At 37.6% G+C, this 19,693-nt stretch overlaps 1 protein-coding gene across 3 annotated transcripts in view; it reads right to left on the bottom strand.

The window, feature by feature from the left end:
• The window catches only part of dok4 (docking protein 4), a 28,021-nt gene extending 21,126 nt beyond the window's left edge, over positions 1 to 6,895 (bottom strand). The window contains exons 1-3 of one of the 3 annotated variants that reach the window (XM_032561476.1): positions 6,376 to 6,895; positions 6,171 to 6,297; positions 735 to 1,142 (exon numbers count right to left, since the gene is read on the bottom strand). In XM_032561476.1, coding sequence (XP_032417367.1) covers positions 735 to 800 — 66 coding nt within the window. In that variant the 5' untranslated portion in view covers positions 801 to 1,142; positions 6,171 to 6,297; positions 6,376 to 6,895. Of the gene's footprint in view, positions 1 to 734; positions 1,143 to 6,170 lie in introns of all 3 variants that reach the window. The other 2 variants (XM_032561475.1, XM_032561474.1) reach the window with 2 other exon arrangements.
• Positions 6,896 to 19,693: the final 12,798 nt, after the last annotated feature.

The following is a 19,693-nucleotide window of genomic DNA, read 5'->3' as shown; positions in this document are numbered from 1 at the left end:
GCTAACACAGGTGGGATTAAATACACGAGGGCTAATGAGGGAACACGAGACACAGCTGGGAGCAATCAAGAGCAGACGAGACAACACAGGAACTAAATTAACATACAGAAAACCAAATCCTCACAGGGATATGCCCAGAAAACCTTGGATATCTGAGGTCTGGGCATCTGGGAACATTCTCCTTGAATGCCCAAACCACTCCAGCATACTCCTTTCAATACCTACCAAGCTCCATACCCCATCTCTTAGGCAGAGTCCACCTGCTTTATGAAGGAAGGTCATTTTGGTCGCTTGTATCCATGAATCAACCCAAGTTCAAGTCCCAATTTTAACCCAATTTCAGTAGTTTCTACCATCTCCTTAGTTCAGTGCCCAAGTCCTTAAGAGCTTCAACACACCTCTTGAGGACTAGACTTAAGCACTGTTGCTTTAAGTTTTCTCTGCTTGATGTATCTGAAAGATTTTACTTTTCTTAAACACTAGACTGTTTCACAACCATAGGATGTGTTTGTTTAACATGGTTGCTTAAGAAATCAAAAGCTACTCGCTACTCATTGAATCAATTGGTTGTACATAGCTCGTTGCCACCTGGAAAGCTAATCATACAAGCAGAAATGATCCATCAGGAAGCTTCTACCTATTTGCTACGTTAAATCCAAGGAGATTATTAGGCCAGGCAGTGTAGTAGCAAGACTCCAAGTAACATTCCATTAATGTAGATAAAACACACTAACCCCAAGCTTCCGACTCCGCATTCGTACATAGCCCTGCTTGACGATGTCACTGAAGTTAGAGGCCATCTTCGTAGGGCAGAGGACCAGCTGCCTGCACCCATAGAGCTCTTCCAGATGTCTCTCCTGTCCTTCAGCTAATTAGCCACCTTTTTCTCCTCAGCTTTTAGCTACTTTCATGTGTAGTTCTTCTGTTCTTTGGGTCTATGTGGCTTTCTTTTACCACTTTCTTCTTTTAGTTCCATTGGACGTTAATTCTCCTTCAATTAACAATATACCTCTTTAACTTTCCTTTAACGTTCCCATTTATTTTGCTCCATGTCTTCTCCTGCTCCTCTTGTTTTCTCATATTTCTTTTTGATCTTCAGGCAGTTCTTTTCTTATCTCCATCTAGATTACCTCTTCTTTACCCTATGAACACAAATGAAAACAAGAAAAAATCTAGTTAATGAGAATCAGTTTCAATTATTACAACTAAAACATAGCGATCAGGCCCGAAACCTGGGAGCAGTGATGGACTCTGACCTGAAACTTCAGAGCCACATAAAGACAGTCACAAAGTCAGCCTTCTATCACCTGAAGAACATTTCCAGGATTAGAGGACTTATGTCTCAGTGAGATCTAGAGAAACTCATCCATGCGTTTATCTTTAGTCGCACTGATTACTGCAACAGCGTCTTCACAGGTCTACAAAACAAATCAAACAGCTGCAGCTGATCCAGAACGCTGCTGCTCGTGCTCTCACTAAAACCAGGAAGATAGAGCACATAACACCAGTTTTAAAGTCCCTACACTGGCTCCCTGTAGCTCAAAGAATAGACTTTAAAATACTGTTGTTAGTTTATAAATCACTAAACGGTTTAGCACCACAATACATCAAAGATCTGCTGTTGTCGAATCAACTTTCCAGACTCCTCAGGTCTTCTGGTTCTGGTCTGCTCTGCATCCCCAGAACCAGAACCAAACGAGGACAAGCAGCATTCAGCATTCAGGTTGTGTTTATTTTATTCATATTGTGGTAACATTAATATATTCACAGGTATCTAAAATGCATGGACACTATGCTCCATACTGTAGGTAGTTGGTATGGATGGTGAGTCTGTAAAATACAGTAATAACACCATGGCAATGCATTCATTTGAATGTGTAGTTCTGCAAGTTGGTCATATTCATTCTCCTGCTCTGGGTCAGACTCTGGCTCCAACACGGAAGATTGGATGGACAAATCTTCCGTTGTTGACATTTTTAATAAACTTTGGAATAAAAAGTTTCTTTAATAATTGTATCACTGTTATTTACCGTATTTTCCGGACTATAAGCCGCACTTACAATTAAAAAAACAACAACCTGGAAACGTACATATATAAGTCGCTGGTATCTCCGCTGCTCTCGGTTTTCCATAAGCAGCAAAATGAGTTGCTGTAAAATGACCATCAGAACAGAGGTAAACAGGGGTCTGTGGAGCTACAACAACCAGGAATTCAGACCAAAGCATTGCAGCTCTGATAAGTGAATATTTTACATGTGAAAAGGAAGGATTTAAAAGCATGACATATCCACTTTGTATTTTGCCAGACATTAAATTTGTTCTTAAATGTTTAATTATGTCTAAATTGAGGTGATGTGGTACAACTTAATGTGGGAGATTTTAATCACTGATGTTTAAATCTGCTTAAAAGATCAGAAGTTACTACACTAATTTTATTACCAGCAAGGAGCAAACACAATTTCAAATTTTATTTTTGAGACTAAAACTGAGCAAAATACAGTGTTAAATTAAAAGGAAGAAAGGTGGAACCAAAAAGGAGACTGTTTCACCAGGAAGCATAAAATGAGGAGACCTTCCTGTCACTCCTCAGACAGAGGACAGCTGGGGAAGAAGATGGCAGCTGCTTCATTCACTGATGCTATATATTCATGTTTCCAGCCTTTTCACCCAGACGAATGCTGAAGTGGAGGCATCAAAATCCAACATCTTTTGTTACAATTGTTTCCACCCCTTTGAAACATATAATTAGGGTGAGGGTGGTAGGAGTTTGCCCTGTAGTCAGTGGGTTGCTGGTTCAAACACCTGAACTGTCTGTCTGTGTTGTTGTGTCCTTGGGTAAGATACTTTACCCACCTCGCCCGCCGGTGGTGGTCAGAAATAAAACTTCTAGAAAAGCACAATACAAGTCTAAATTAATTTTTTAAAGCGAATCATTTGCCTTCATAAGCACAGTGCATTTACACAGAAAAAGAGATATGTGGAAAAATATTAATACAATGTAAGAATGTTCTAAAAACTGTGAAGTCAAAATAGCTTCTAATAATTGTGTCCATTTGTGCTTGATTGTAAATTTCACACATGACAACTGCAACAACTTATTCATTAATACAGGGGTAATACTGTACAATGGAAGGAAGACTGTATTTCGAAGTGTGGATACTCATTTTGACTATTAGTAGACAAGGTCAAGTAAGTGGGTCTACAGTTCACTATAGAGTGTGGACACACTCAAAAGTTCTTAATAGCTTTTTCAATTACTGACAGCTGACATGTGAAACTATTTGCTTTTAGTGGAAATGTTCTTTTGGTCACTGTGTCCAACATCATCCTAGATCACAATTACCTACCAAACCCACCATCTACTTCCCACTGAGGCCCCCCCTCTCTCCCTAGACTACCATTATAAGACTTAGTTATTATCTTGCCTTTATGACTGCTGTAATAACAGAGACCAGTAAGCAATTAAGAGCTCAGAAACAAGGGCCTCATTATATGCAAGGGAGAAGACTCCTGAGCAAACCTAATTCTACCAGAGGTATTAAGTTTATAGAATGTGCTACATAAGTAAACATGTTCAAAGTTTAATGAAACAGAAATGCCTCCTCCCACTTTATTTCTCCATTGACAATTAGTGAAGGTTTGTGGGGAGGAAGGAAGGCCTAGCCACGTTTAAAATTACTGTCAGCCATTTCAAAATCGCCGGTAAACATGATCAGCCATTTCTATTTCGTATTTTACCCTTTTTTGCTAATTTAGGCTTTTTACACAGCGGAGCACAATGTTTCAATCTGCCATCTAAAGAGCAAATTTCAGCACTAACTTGCTTTGTTTCTTATTAGTTCTGTAAAGCTTATTGTGGGTTTCTCTTTTAATATATCTGTTTTTGTTGGGTCGCCCATGGCTGTGAACTAGGTCTTCCCTTGCCTAATGCTTGAATTCACCAACTTGCACTTGGTGCTCAAAGGGTTTTATGTATTTTCCAGGCAAATAGTGCCATTCTATAGCACAATAAAGTAACTATGGTACCTGCAATTGTTATAGAAAGGCTGCAGCTTTTAGAAGGTGCTTTGTGAGACCAAGCATTTAGGCTCCTCTGAATGGTTGCTAGGGGAGATTTAAGGATTTATCAGACATGAATGAAAGAATCAAAGCAACACTCCAGGTGTGTTTTTGATGAATGAATGCCACATGATATAAAACTCAGTAAAGTCTATTTTATATAATACTTCCCCTTTAAATAATGTTGAATTTCAATAACAAATTAAATAAAATTAAATTAAATAACATCAGACTTACCATAGTGCTTTTAGCAGGACATTTAAAGATGTTTTACATGAAATTAGTAATTTCCATTCACACACTGATGATAGCAAGCTCCTGGATTGTAGCCACAGCTGTCCTGGGTTAGTATGACATAAAACCGTTCTGTATCATGGTAATTAGCCATTTGATGTGGCCCGGTTAACCAAAGAGAAACAATGTAATGGTGAAGTTACCAGTGATGTAATTCATCTGTTAAGGCTGTGAAAAATGGCCTGTAGCTTGTGCTTTATCTAGTTCAGAGGACTCAAAGTTCTCTACACTCTTTACATTGAGTGTAGAGTGTAAAGAGTGAGAAGTGATGAGGTCGCCATCACTTCTGTCAGTGAAGTGACACTGACACCACTGTGCCTTCTGACCACCACCAGAAGGGTGGGAAGGTGAAATATCTTGCCCACGGACACAATAACCAAGCCAAATAGACCAGGGTTTTGCACCAACAGCGCACTGTTACAGGACCAACTTCTACCACCAATAAGAGTTTATCATGGTTGCCTGCCTTTTATTTTTATATTTCCACAATTTATTCTGTCAGTTATGTAAGGGTAGGCATTTTGGTTTTGTGTATCAATTCATAGTTATGTTAAGATAGTGGGTGTGTGCCACTTGTTTCCTAATGTAATAAAACAATTTGGTGCTCCACATAGCAGTTGGTAAACTCATCTTATTGCTGTGAAGGTGATGCTCAGTCAAGCCTAGTTCTATGGATGTGGAATGGGTTTATTTTTAATTTACTAACAAGAAAAAGGCGATTTGCTATAATATTCATGAACTAAATTTTTCCAATGGTATATAAGGACCCCTTGTTGCACTAAAACTAGCAACACTAGCAAATGATTTTAATATGCATAATTTGTGTACTATTATCAGCTAGGAGCTCATTTCACTGTATCAAGATGAAAGGGTGGCAATCCTGCACAGTTTGACTTATGTTACTCAATTTTTATCTAGTACTAACTTTAAAAGTCTTCCAGGTTTGCAGACAGAGAGCAGTACAGTTTAGTTTGCTTTAGAGAAACTGAAACGTCAATGAAGCTGATACAACATCTGCGCACTCCGCAAGGGTAAACAAATAATCAATAGATTCTTTAAAGGCAGCAAAATTATTTATTTTTTAAACTAATTTTCAATTTCTCTAAATGTATTTCCATTTGCTCTAGATGAGCGATAACAGCACAGCCCATAAAAAAAATCTATCCATCGTATTTCTGTCCCTCCTTAATCATGTTAGAACTGTGGGAGGCTGCCTGAACCCAGCACTCAATGCTCAAACGCAGAAACAGGAAACTCTTCATTTTTGAAATCATTAAGCCCACCAATAAACTGAAAAAAAAAGAGTTAAGAAAAAAACTCAAGTAGCTGCTTTAAATATCAGAATATTATTTTTGAAGCCCAGTTATCGCTAAATTGTGAATATAGACATGGAGAGGGAATTAAATACAGTCCTACTCCAGGTCTATGTTCATATGTGTATTTACTACCAAAATAAATAGGCTAAACAAAAACTGCTACTGTGTGTAATTAGTTACAAGGCTAATATGTTAATAATTCGTGGTAGTAGAATAGCAAAACCGGTATCCACCGTTATTTATTTGTACTTCAGTCTGTAAAAGGCATACAAATTGAGAAAAAAAAAACTTAAGCAAAAAAAAAAAAACCAAACAAACATGTTTGATTCTTTTTTATATATGTTCAGTTATTCCGAAACGAACTGGGTTTTTCTTTTCTTTCTTTTTTTGTGGCTATAAATATATTATTGTTCTACAACAAATACCTGCGCTAGAAAACAGAATTAAAGTGCCAGTAAGCTGTTAAGATTCGAAGGAGACATCCTCAGTCCTCCATGTTACCTGCGTGACAGCTGTGATCGTGGGTTCATCTCTCTCTTCGCGGGGAAGCTGTTGACGGGCGGGGTCTGGGTCTCTCTTCCTCCGCCGGCTCAAAACTCCGGTCCACCCGCTTCACCAGCTCTGCCTGCTGGGGGACAAGCCACGGTAAATCCAAAACCAAAACACACGACAGACTGGCCACAAAAGCGCCTGTGTGATCACGCACGGCTGTGCATCCCCCAGCCCGCCCGGTGTCTCCGTGTCTGTCCGAAGCTCTGATCGGCTCTGAGCTGGGCCGGGCCTGGCCAGGCCGAGCCGAGCCGGTCCGTCAGAGCTACAGCGTTTCGGAATCCGACAGGATAAAACAGAGGCACACGCCCAGAACTCGCCAAGCCAGCCATACACGTTCCAGTCGGACCCGCCTCCCAAAGCAATACAAAGAGGCAGCGGGGACGTGGAGAGAATCCACATATATCTGTGGGTTCCAACTAAACTTAACCTTGTTTTACAACGTATTTATTTATTTATTTATTTATTTGTTTATTTATTGCCTTGTAATCCAGTAGGACAAAGACCCTGAGCATGCAGCCAGAGCTACAATGATCAAAGCACAAGCATGTGTTAGAATATCAGCAATTCTTGAGAATGTAACAAAATCAGGTGTTCCTTTGGAACAATAAATGTTTTAACTATAAAACAAAAACTAATGTGTTTATAGCAGATTGACTTGGCTATCAGATAACATAACGGTGCAGCCTCCTGGGTGTTTTTTTTTTTTTTTTTGGCTGAATATTTTCTTTGTCAACACTGTCACAACAAGCAAACAAAGTATTCATAATGATGCTGTTTTATATTAATATACAGCTTTTACATAACTCTCTGTTATCCTAGGGAAATAAGCAGATCACTCAGCCATCTGCAGTAGCAAAGTAGCCCACTAGCCCAGATCCTGACCAGATGGCCAACACCTTCTCCCAGCCTCCAACCCAATGTGGTGAATAGAAAATGGGGTTGCTTAGATGGGGTGTTGATGCATGTTGGCAGAGAAGGAGAACTCTGTCTCCACTCCAAGAACATTGGTGTGATCTAGGGAGGTATCTGGGGAAGGGACCAAAATGCCCTCGTAAGCCCCCCTACCGCCCTAGCAAGGTGCTGCCCAATTTAACCATAACTATTTGGGTTGACATTCAGAACCAAAGGACCTGAATGTCAACAGTACCTAATTGTAGTACACCCAAAATAATTGTGTGACCCGTTTTTGTGTAGCAAAATTTAGTTACTTTTCTATTTTTTCTGATAGATTTTACACCTTATCTTATTTTAAAATGCTTGGAAGAAAGGACTGATAAATGTGAGCAGTAGTGTGATAACTAATTGCAAAGAAACAAGTGTAAAGGAAAAGTATTTTGCAAAGCATGTTCATTTGTCTAAGTTTAATAACTTAAGGTTTGCAGATTATTTTGTTTATTCCCAGACTGAAAGTAAAACTAAGATTGAAGTGAAGTCCCTAAGCATTACAATTTAGTATTTTTTATTTTTTTTTCCAAAGAGTTTTTGCGGCGCTAGTGGCTCGTATTTTTTGTACAGTAGGCAGACAGGAAGGAGGGTGAGGAGAAGGGGGAAGACATGCGGTAAAGGTCGTCGGGACTGGGAGTCGAACCTGCGACGTCCGCGTCGAGTATTTTTTAAATATTGGGTACAGTCTGAATGTAGTATGATTTACACTATGTCAGCATAGGAGTCTAATTTCTTATTCAATATTTGATTGATATTAAAGATTTCATGATGTGGCGGACCCAAAAGCAGCAGGTAAAGACATAGTGCAGTTTTGAAAATTTAATGAACAAAATAAGAGTTCAACTTACAAAACATGAACATCCAAGGGAACACAACAATCCAAAGCAAATCCAAAACTGAGACACAAGGAGATTCTAAGGAGCACAGGGGAAGTGAAGAGCATAGAGCCAAGCAGGGTAACAAGACAGACTGGCGAGTTGTGACTGAGATAGAGGAGCTTAAATGCTTAAATACTGGTGCTGCTACCAGCATCTTTGGTAGCAGCACCAGTGAGCCCTACAGAGCTCGAGGCCATCCACAAGAAAGTTAACACTACCCCAACATTTGGTCCAGAACAGAGTAGACTCTAAAGGATAGAGCACCTGCAATGAGATGGCAAAAACCTCCACACCAGCTTAAGAGGCACCAAAGTCCACCAATGCCTGGGAACCACTGCATGCACAGGCCGAAAACCCTGATGATATACCAGCCATGTCACCCAAAGGCCCAGCCAGGATGACACCCTCAGAACTTTGATTCTATCCCAGGCCCATGTAGGAGCAGCTCAGCCACTGATACCTGCTGACACAGACCCCCTAAAAGCATTGCCTGCCAATGCCAGACTGTCTCCTCCAAAATCTCCACCCAGACACCCAGAAATCTCTAGAAATCCTATATAAATCCTCACCACAGCAGTTGCAAGGTAAATCTGAAAAGTCTCCATAGAGCTCAGTGAACTTGGAGCACAGTCTTTCGCCAGGTCCGTTATGCCTTGCGACACGTTCCCCCCCCGACTTCATACCGGCGCAGCATTTCTTCACCAAAAATCCCTTCATGGGAGCAAACAATATCAATGAGTTAAAAAATTTCAAAATGAAAGTTATGTTCCATCTCATTGAGTTACAGGATGAAATTGTCATGATGCCAGGAAGGTTTCAATTCAGTTTATTTACTGACTTCACTGATCAAGTAGGGACAGTGTAGACAACCCCCCCACCCAAACAAAAAAACCAAACAAAATAAAACCTGGTGTATAAGTTTTTTCTAGGTCAATAAAAGGTAAAAAGGTAATAGCAGGAGAGGCAGCATTATCTCAGACGATGCCCCCCTCCCAGCCAAACAGCAGATGTAGCCTCTGAGAGAAGAAAACAACAAAATAACTTTTGAAGTAGCAGATAATGCAAATTGGAGACAAGCAGAAGTGAGGAAAAGTAGCCAGTTTGTCTTCTAGCAGAGTAACTACAGAGATAGCTCAGGATAATCTAACCTCTTAGAACGTGGCAAGACCCACATACAGAATACACTAAGGACTTGGAATAATAATAATAGAAAAAGAGTACTGAGTTTATTTACAAACAAATTAGTAATAAAAAAGGTGCTACTGGGGCATCTGGATGGAACAATGGGTAGAGTGGGAGTAGAGATGAAAATCTGAGGCCAAGAGCTTACACTTTCTAGAATGGGCATTGCTATGGAAGAGAGTGGAGAACCAGGCAATGAGAAGTAGAGTGAGGTGTGAGAACCTGATGGGCTTACAAACAACAAAGTACTTCTAGGTAGATGGGACAGGAACAGGAAGATTATAGAATGCATACTCAAGAGAGACCTTATGAGGATTTTGAGAGCTGAAATTGGAGATGGCTGGAGCAACCCAGTAATGAATTAATCTAGAAGGCACAGAGAGTACAGCAGGTAAGAATTAGGCTGAAAAAACCCCACCACTCAAGGGACCAATCTCAGTCTTGACTTTACCTGTACAGTTGACCATCAGGCAAGGACTTCTTTTTTTTTTATGGCGGGTGACTGTGCTGGAGTGTAGGCCAGATTATTTTTCTTATCTACCCAAACTAAATTCTTATACATAATTCAATTTCCTTTAGAAATGCAATAAATGAGTTATTTATCTTGTCACGTTTAACTAATATTCATTCTTAATGTCTCCACATCATATTTTCTTATTTCTTGTTTTAGTTTTTCTCTTCTCACCCTATATTTTTCACAATGAATTATTGCATGCTCAGCCTATAATTATATTGAGATAACTATCTCAATATACTGAGATTTTCATTTTTTTATCAGAGTGGCAGAAATGGGCTTCATTATTCTTTACATAGTTTCGGTTGTTTACCTGTTGGTCTTAAGACAAACCAAAAGCTTACACTGAAGTGAGTGTATCTCTAAGAAAGGCCTGACAACAAAAATCGTTGCTGTTGATGAACACTTGCTGACCGATGTATTTGCAAGTAAGTGTTCAAGCTTCAACCTACATGGAATTATGGTTTCCCTCAACGGTCATAAATCACTTTCTTCTTCTAGACAAGCTACTTTATGGATGACAAGTACTCTTGCTTGGCATGTGGCCAAACAAGGCGTTGCAGTAGTTCTGACCATCTAAGTTATATCAATTTAAGATTTTTGATGGATTAAGTGTAAAACATATCTCTAATCAGGCGTGGCAATGGTACAGGGGTAAAGTGTGACCTGTGTATGGCAGCCCTTGATGCAGCCGTCACAGGTTTGAGTCCCCGTCCAATGACCTTTGCCACATATCTTTCTTCTTTCTCAAAACCCACTTTCCTGCTAGACCACTATCAGATACAGGTCACTAGAGCCACAAACCTTTAAGAAAAATATTTCTAATTCATTACATTTTACATTCTTTTGAATAAAACATGGACAGTTTTACTTCAGATGAGTGCAAGAATGACAAAACATGTATATTATAGTGTAGGCTTTAAAGTTATTTCTATTATTGTTTTTTTAGGGATGATGGAGGTTGGGTTGTTACAGACCATTAACTATGTTCTATGTTTAAAACATATACATAAAAAAACACAAATTACAATATAACCAACATTTATAAAATAATAAAACTAAACTACATTAAAACGATCCTATAAAGGCAAAATAAGTTTGAAATCTTGTTCAATAAGGTTATTGCAGAAGGGATAGATGTTTTATTTTGTTTCTTTTAATATTTTTTCTAGCCAGTGGAACTTTATAACGCCTCCCAGAGGGAAGAAGCTGGAAAAGGGTGAAGGCACGGTGGCATTACTGCCTTTATCACTATTGATTTTGTAAGCTATTTTAAGGGATTTGTATCTAAAACGGATTTAAAAACACACTAAAATCAAGGAGGCTATAATATAATATAATATAATATAATATAATATAATATAATATAATATAATATAATCAGTGTGAACCTGGCTGCTTCACCTCTGTTCAGCATTTTTTAAATAAATCTTTTCTTATTCATTCCTCTATTGTCAATAATGGTTGCTGCATAAGAGTTTCTACTAACACTTGACATTTATAAAAATGGCACAGATGTTAGGTGTCTTGATATAGGCCAGTTTTGTCACAAAATACATAAATTGTAGAGAGTTTACTATAGTCTTTAATGCACTAACTACAGAGAATGTATGTTGTTTTTTTTAAAATGCTGACTTGAAATTTCTTCAAACTGAAGAAAATAAATCTCACATGCCTGCTTCCACTATAGCTATTCCGCTGCTCAGTTTCCTGTTAACACGGTTACATTTTAGATGTGGTCTGAGCATCGGATTCTCTATTGGGCCATATGGACTGCAGCCCACACAACTTTGCACAAAAAAATCACCATTAAGCAGCCTCTGAACAGCCTTAAATGGTTTTAGTCTAAAAAAAATCCCAACAGTGTTTTTATTTTTTATGTCTGTTTATTTCTCAGAGCATTAAGGACCATCTGTTACTTTTGAGACTAAGAGCTGTTCTAAAGGGTGGAGACTCTTGTCTCTTGTCTCCACCCAGAACCACTGCTTCATGCCAGCCCTCATTGCTGTCACATTTTCATGCATACCTCCACATCTTCCCATATACCAGTTGAATGGGTTTCCCTTTGGAAGAACCAAATTTTTGTCCCAGTGTCTGTCTTTTCAAAACTAAGTTAAAAAAAAGTGGGAACTGCACTTCCATAAACAACAAAATAAACTGCTACATCTACCTCTGATAAATAGAACTGGATCTGTAATCATTTACAATTCATAAACTTAATATGAAAAGATATTTCACAAATTTATGAAACTGTTTTTTATATTTGTTTCTTAGACTGAAGTCTTTCCTAAAATAGATATCAATGAATAACATCAGACTTGTAGTTGTAGATTTATTTCTTAATTCATCACATATCAGCAGTGACATTAAAAGCCTCCTGGACTGCAGGATGAAGAGGAAATTTCAGGATGAAGTGAAAGAAAGTTGCCACTTGAAAACCTGGCAACCTGTGGAAGATGATCTGGTCAGATTTAATCATGATTTTTAATTATTTCAAGCTTAATAATGTGACAACTTCCACTTTAAATTTTGCTGCTTCTTCTTTCTCCCTCCCGTATAACTACTCCTTCCATGCTGCCTGCTGCTGAACATATTAAAGATTTAATTATGCCAAAAAGCTATTCCAGTTATAAGGTGATAGTAGCAGTCTTTATTGTCTGTGTAAACCATATGTACCATCAACTACATTTTGTTTAACAGTTTTAGCAGAATAACAGAAGGATGTAAGAAATATTTTAATATTAAAGTATTAATAATGACAGCTTTCAGAATTTCAGTCATTTGGAGAAGGTAAAATATTCTGCAAAACTGTATTAAAAAGAGAATTAGAATTATAATCATTTTGGAACAATAAAAATAGAGCAACTTTGTGTAGTAAAAATGTCTTCAGTGCTTTTGATCAGGACAAACCTGTTACTGAACAGAAAAGCTAAACAACTGCAGCAGAAAGATGGGTTCAACATAAATTATTTAGTTGATATTATGAAATTATATTGTACCATAAAAGAAGCTGCATCACACTTATAATTACACAGCAGCTACAATATTACAGCATCATTATTAGTCACTTTTGCTGCACTTTAAGAAAACCAGACACTCAACATAAAACAGAAGAGGTGCAACATGTTCTTCATTTACATAAATAATACAAAAAGATGGACATGTTCCTAATCAACACCTTTTGGAGCAGACCTGTTCTTCAGCAGCAAAGAAGATACAGCCCAAAACTTTAATCTGCAAACAACACTCAATTGAACTTTTAAATGGGGGCAAAAAATTATGTTTTTTGTTTTTATTATTGTTGTGCAAAAGAGATAATATAATATTTGGCTTATGAAGTTATAAAAATGATGACTAATAGGGTGCTGTGGTGATGCAAGGGTCTACGGAAGCATCAGTCCTCAACACGGCTGTCACTGGTTTGAGTCCCCACCTGATGACCTTCGCCACATGTCTCCCGTGTCTTTCACAACCCTCTTTCCTGTCTGACAACCTTCACATAAAGACCACTAGAACCTTAAAAAACATGAGTGATAAACTATAATTAATGAAATTATTGGTAGAGTTTCTTTAGTTGAATCAGGGCACCACCAGACTAAATGGAATCATTAGACATATATGTAAGACTCTCATGAATTGCCTCTCAGCAAGACATATAAGGAGGAAGAAGAGGAAGAAAAAGGAAGGTTTTATATTCAACTCAAAATAGAGCAAGTTGCCAAGATGGCCGCTTCGAGGATGACTGCTAAACACTACTCCTGTGCAAAGGAAAGCTACAGTCCAATATAATTTTCTGGAACACATTGCTATTTGTTTAAATCAAGGATACATTTTCACTTTGGAAACTTATTTTCATTTTATTGAACCATTTTGGAGGAATTTTGACAAAACCACTCTGCTTTGTTGGAGGTCTAGATCAAATGGACTCTGTGAGAGAAGTCTTGTTTTTTCTTTCTGTCCTTTCTCTACCAAGAAGAAATTGATGGATTTATATTTCCCCATCTTCTTGGAAGAAGATAGCAATGACAATCAAAAAACTAGTTGAGGAATTAGTGGTCAAGACGTCACTCAACTTTACTTTTGAGGAAATCAGCAAAGAGGTCAAACAACTCAACCTCATGAGCCTTATGGAAGAGGTTTGTGAGCTAAGGACTACAGTCAACTAAGTGGTGAGAAAACTGGAATATTGAAGCAAAGAATAGATGACTGGAGAAGAACTCCAGGGTTGATGACATTATACAGACATGGACAAAATTGTTGGTACCGCTCGGTTAATGAAACGGTCACAGAAATAACTTCAATCTGACAAAGGTAATAATGAATAAAGATTCTATGAAAATGAACAAATGAAAGCCAGACATTTTCAAACATGCTTCAACAGAATTATGTTAAAAAAATAACTAATGAAACAGGCCTGAACAAAGTTAATGGTACCCTTACCTTAATATTTTGTTGCGCAACCTTTTGAGGAAATCACTGCAATCAAATGATTCCTATAACTGTCCATGAGACTTCTGCACCCCTCAGCAGGTATTTGGGCCACTCCTCATGAGCAAACTGCTCTACTTGTCTCTGGTTTAAAGAATGCCTTTTCCAGACGGCATGTTTCAGCTTCTTCCAAAGATGCTCACAATTTAGGTCAGGGCTCATAGAAGGCCACTTCAGAATAGTCCAATGTTTTCCTCTTAGCCATTCTTGGGTGTTTTTAGCTGTCTGTTTGGGGTACTTATCCGTTTGTAAGACAAATGAAAACGTAAAATTTGTTGTCTCATCTGTCAATAGGACATTTTCCCAGAAACTTTATGGCTGTATCATAACATTCCAGTCATTCCACATGTCTCATCTGTATTAGTGACTATTTGTAATATGGTGTTTTCTGCTACAGTGAAAACAGACACAGGAAACTCTGACACTTTCTGGAAAACATCTAATAAGAAACATTAAAAAAGACAAATTTCTTTGTATGTACAGTTGACATTTATAGAGATAATAGAAACGACTGTGGTGCACAACCTTTATAAAAACACATTTATAACAACAGCATAAATAGTAGGAATACAGAGTGACGATCATTACAAATATATTGGTCCTCTTCCAGCATCAGAGATAAGCCTGAGGCAGAGTGATTGTGGATTCAGTGGGTAAGTACTGAGACCGAGAGGAGCAGAGACATAGTCCTCAAACATGGCCTCCTCTTCAATACCTGCTAGTTTCAACATTAAAAACTCAAAGCAATGACATTGGCTTGCATTAACTGTGATTCATTCTTTCATGACACATTTACTCCCTCTCTTGATCCTAACTTTAGGAATTTGAGGAGGAAAATTGAAAAATTCCACAACTGTTTTTGCAGAACTGTACATTATTTAAGATGACCATCAACAAGTAATCACATCAGGATGTCCCAGTGAGCAGAGGAAGTACATAGTTGGTCTGAATGCAAGTCACAGGATGAGTTATAAATTTGGAAGTTTAAAAGTTGGTGCAAAGTGTCAACCTTTGACTGAAACTTAAAGTGTAACAAAGAAGTCTGCTGAGTTTTAGCACTTTCATTTTAACCACAATGTCACTGAAGCTCAGACTGAAATCTGGGGGTTCACACAGAAAATGTAAAAAAAATTGAAAAGATGGACACCAATAAAGATACTTCTGCGTGTAATTAGTTAACAGCAAAGATCTGCAGAAATAAACAACCAGTCAGTGTCTCAAGTTTTATCAGTTCTCAAGCATCTTGGTTGTGCTGATGGAGTTGGTGTGTGGACAGTGCTTCAGACATACTGCCTGATTGGTAAAATGAAGTAGACATTTTACTTCATACCAAGAGGTCAGAGCTTTCTCCATGTCTAACTTGTTGGTATTTTCCAAACCTGACCTGACCATATCTTTGTGGGATATTTTCCATCCCAGAAGCACGTCTCACTGATGGACTGTTATTTCCCCAGTAACAGAGTCTCTCTCAGCTTCTCATCCTTCAGTATCTATACATATGTTAACTGATGCTTTCTCCTGGTTTAATACTAACATGGTTTTGTTGTCATTGATCAGCTGCAGCCATATTAAATACATCACTTCCAGATCATTTACAATAGGGTTTATAAGCTAGTGTTGCCTACAGTCGGACAATCATCCATCAAGCAGCTGCAGCATATCATTGTTTGCAGGTTCAGTTTTGCAGGATGGGTATGAAATATAGAAAAACATCAGAACAGTAAGTTGAACCCAAGGATGATATCAAGATCATCAATTCAGCCAGCAGAACAGACTTTTCATCTGAAAAACAACATAGGGTGATATATAGATACTGCTTATGTAAATGAAGGATTGAGCTCGTTTTTTACAGTAGCACTGTTCAAATAAGAAAGCTGCAGTATTTGTGCATTTGAGGTAAAATTAAAAACTGATGACACAAACTGGATTCTGATGATGTAGTAACACATGCACTCATCCTATGAGACATGGAGTCTCACTCCAGCCACTGGTTGTTGTCTGCTTGTTGTATGTCTTTGTAAATACATCAAATCATATGTATGAGAGGCCCCATGGGCCAAAACTTACAAGCTCTCTTGCATATACCATCAGACTCTTTTACATATACTAATTAACTCTCTTATGTGCAGTATTACCAAACACAAACCAAAAATATTTGTTTGAAATAAACTTAAATATTTATATATTTTTTTATATTAAATATATAATATTAAATCTATATTTACAAAAAAAGCATAATGAAATTTCGCGAAAGCCAGAGATGTATTCATTATTAAATTATTTTATCCTTCAATAAACATATTTTTGAAAACATGATGAAAACATGATAGTAAATGTGAGATTGAATGACAGAACATGAGAATATCAGTAAATATAGGAGGGTTTGATTGTGAAAGTGAGAATTAATGGTGGTCTGTGTGGATGAGTATAGTGGTATGCGTGAGAGAGTTTGATGGAAAAGGAAATTATCTTCAATTCTCAGTTTCTGATTGGACGCCTGTAATAAAGAAGATTGTCATGGGTTTTAGGAGAAAATAGCTGAGCAGAAGCCACTCAGGCATTTAAGTAATGAGTCTTCTAAATAATATTGTAAATGCTTCCACAGTAATATGAGCAATATTTGAAATGTTAGATACGAGCCAACAGTTAGAGACTGGGCACTCCATCTGCTGCTGCAGTAAATGCTGAACTTCAGCTTCATTTATGAAGCTGAAGTTGGCTTTCACTTATTACTTCAGGAAATGGCTAAAGGGCAATTCCACATTTTTTCTCACCATCTTGAGAATCTTTTATCTGCTCTAGTTTAAAAACTACACAATTTAGAAACTTCAAACCTGGATTAGATTATTCTTCACCAATAACATAACATTTAGAAACTTAAGTTTGTGAACTAAAAAACATTTACTTAATTTGTGAAAGTTTATTAAAAGGTCATATTAGTTCTTTTTTGCACCTAGACCTCACAGCTCCAGTCTGAAGAGCTGTCAAACTTTACCATCAACCACAACGACAGATGAGTCTGATGCTGGCTCAAAGTCACACTTTTAATTATTCTTATTTATACAATACACCATTCAATCTCACATTCACCATGATGATGTTTGTGAGAAAAAAATAATTTACTGTGGAAACATAAAAAAATATTAAAATCGTGCAATATATAGCCAATTAGTGTTTTCAAAGCAAAAATATTTGATCCCAAAGGTCAAGATTACCATTTGGATGTAAAGATGTTATTTCAAGGCCTTGACAAGTTTTCATCATAAAATGAAATACAATTTTATTACATTAATATTAATTTCTATGAGACAGAACTTTTCAAAGGAATTGAATGCAGTTGTTTAAACCTGCTTCATGAGTAGGACAACACTCTTGGAAACAAAGAACTGCATTTTAAACCTGTCTGTATCTAGAATAAGTTCATCAGTGGAACAGCAGCTGCCAATTTTTTTCCAATCCTGTGGCCTAATGGGAGGGAGAACTCATTAAAAAACAAACTGACCTTATCTCTCGATGTCTGTACATTAGGGGTCATCACTTCCAGTCCACAAGTGTCCTGCAACTTTTAAATGTGTCTCCACTTCAACATGAGTACACTACTACTACTACTGTTACTGATGAGATAATTGTTAATTCAGGAACATGTGTAAGTTTTTGGACTCCAGGCCTTGAGGACTAGAATTGGTTTGGGCAGGAAGAATCAGGTGGTGTGGCATAGATTGCGAGAGAGTTTCATGAATTTAATTATCCCTATCATATTACGCTTGATAGGGAAGAATACCACCATGGGATGGGAGGCAGGGAGCATTGGAAAAAGTCAGTGAAACATATTTTGGAACCTATGGGATTAATAGTTCTTATACCAACCTCCTGTAGTTCAGTCCCTCATGACGCGAGGCCTAACATGTTTTATTTTATCATATTTAAATCAAACAGTTTGCCACTTTTTCTTTGGTTTTGTAGTTTGTCCAACCTCATTAAAAGCAATGATGCAACCGTTGGGTAGCTGGACCACCCATTGAAAAGGCAATCTAACTGAATTCGGTATGAATTTAAAATTTATAGTGTGGCTATAAATACATCAATATTGCTTTTTTGTGTGTTACCAACATGTTTCTACTATTTGCAATGTGTTCACAAAAAACAACTTTAAAATAACCAAAATGTATCAGGAAAGTTTGTTTTTTTTTTAAATTAAGAGGTAAACTGCACAGTCTTCAAGTGCCAGGAGGAGTTTCTTCAGCCTCCATGTTAAAACACATTACATAATTTCACAACTGTTTTTTGTAAGCACTTTTTCCTCAAGCAAAAAAGAAAATGTAATTAAAATTGCTAAATCATTTTAGTTGATTTCACATTTTAGTGAACTATTTTATTTACAATATTTTTTTATATTCACATATAGACTTTCCTTCAGGGAAAAACATATTTTTAATGGAGTATGAAAGGTTGATTTGAGAGCATATTGGTCTATGTATAGGAGTTTGATGGTATATGCGAGAGTCAGTAAGTTTTGGCCCATGGGGCCTCTCATATATATGTGAGATTTAGCGAGTGTGTAGCCTCGTCAGGACCAGGGGCCTCATGTATAAAGAATGCGTACGCACAAAAAATGTGCAGCACCATATTTTACGCACAAGTTGGCATGTATAAAAATGAAAGTGCAAACTTTCTACCCCCTGTGAAAATGTGCGGCAGCCACTCAAATTTTGTGGATAATAAACAACAAAGCGCCAAAACTCACCTAAATACAGTGAGATCTGACTCCATTCAGTGTTATTTAACCCAAGGAGCATTGAACCAGATGTTTTTTCACAATTCTAATCTTTCATTGTTTAAATGTAAACAATGAAACTGAACCACAGTTATCCTCAGACAATAACATAACACACATACAAAATAAATAAAATAAAGGGACGTGAACACCTCACTTGAATGTACATAGTAAATTTCCTCAGCTCTTGTCACATAAAGATGTAACGGATCGGTCTATGCGCCGAAACGCATGAAAAAAATGCATGTTATCTGCAGGGTAATTTATTATCACTGAAAAAGAAAATTGAGTCAGATAAGCAGATTAACTCCAAACAGGTGAGGTGTGAAAAATTTAAAGGTGATCAAGGTGTGTAGATAATCACACATATATTAGTAGCTGTGCAAAGGTGTGCTGTGTAATTGTAGAATGCTTTGACTCGGATGGAGAGCATCGCCAAATGCTGGGTTTCAGACACATGACCCGGATGACGTGCGAAATTCAGATGGAGGTCCGGAAGTGGTCCAGTTCAAAACAGAGAAAAATGGATCACAGTGAGTACGCCAATGCTCTAAATAGGCTGGAACAGACAAGGTATCTCGGAAAAATACACATATATTTAGGATGTGACCCATATTATCTCGTCGAATAAAAAGACTTGTCATACAATCTTGAGGATTTACCCGGCGTCGAGGAGATCGACATACTGTAA

The sequence above is a fragment of the Xiphophorus hellerii genome, chromosome 4 (assembly GCF_003331165.1).
Source record: "Xiphophorus hellerii strain 12219 chromosome 4, Xiphophorus_hellerii-4.1, whole genome shotgun sequence".
Classification (NCBI taxonomy): Eukaryota; Metazoa; Chordata; class Actinopteri; order Cyprinodontiformes; family Poeciliidae; genus Xiphophorus; species Xiphophorus hellerii.
This window is presented reverse-complemented; position numbering and strand designations above follow the sequence as displayed.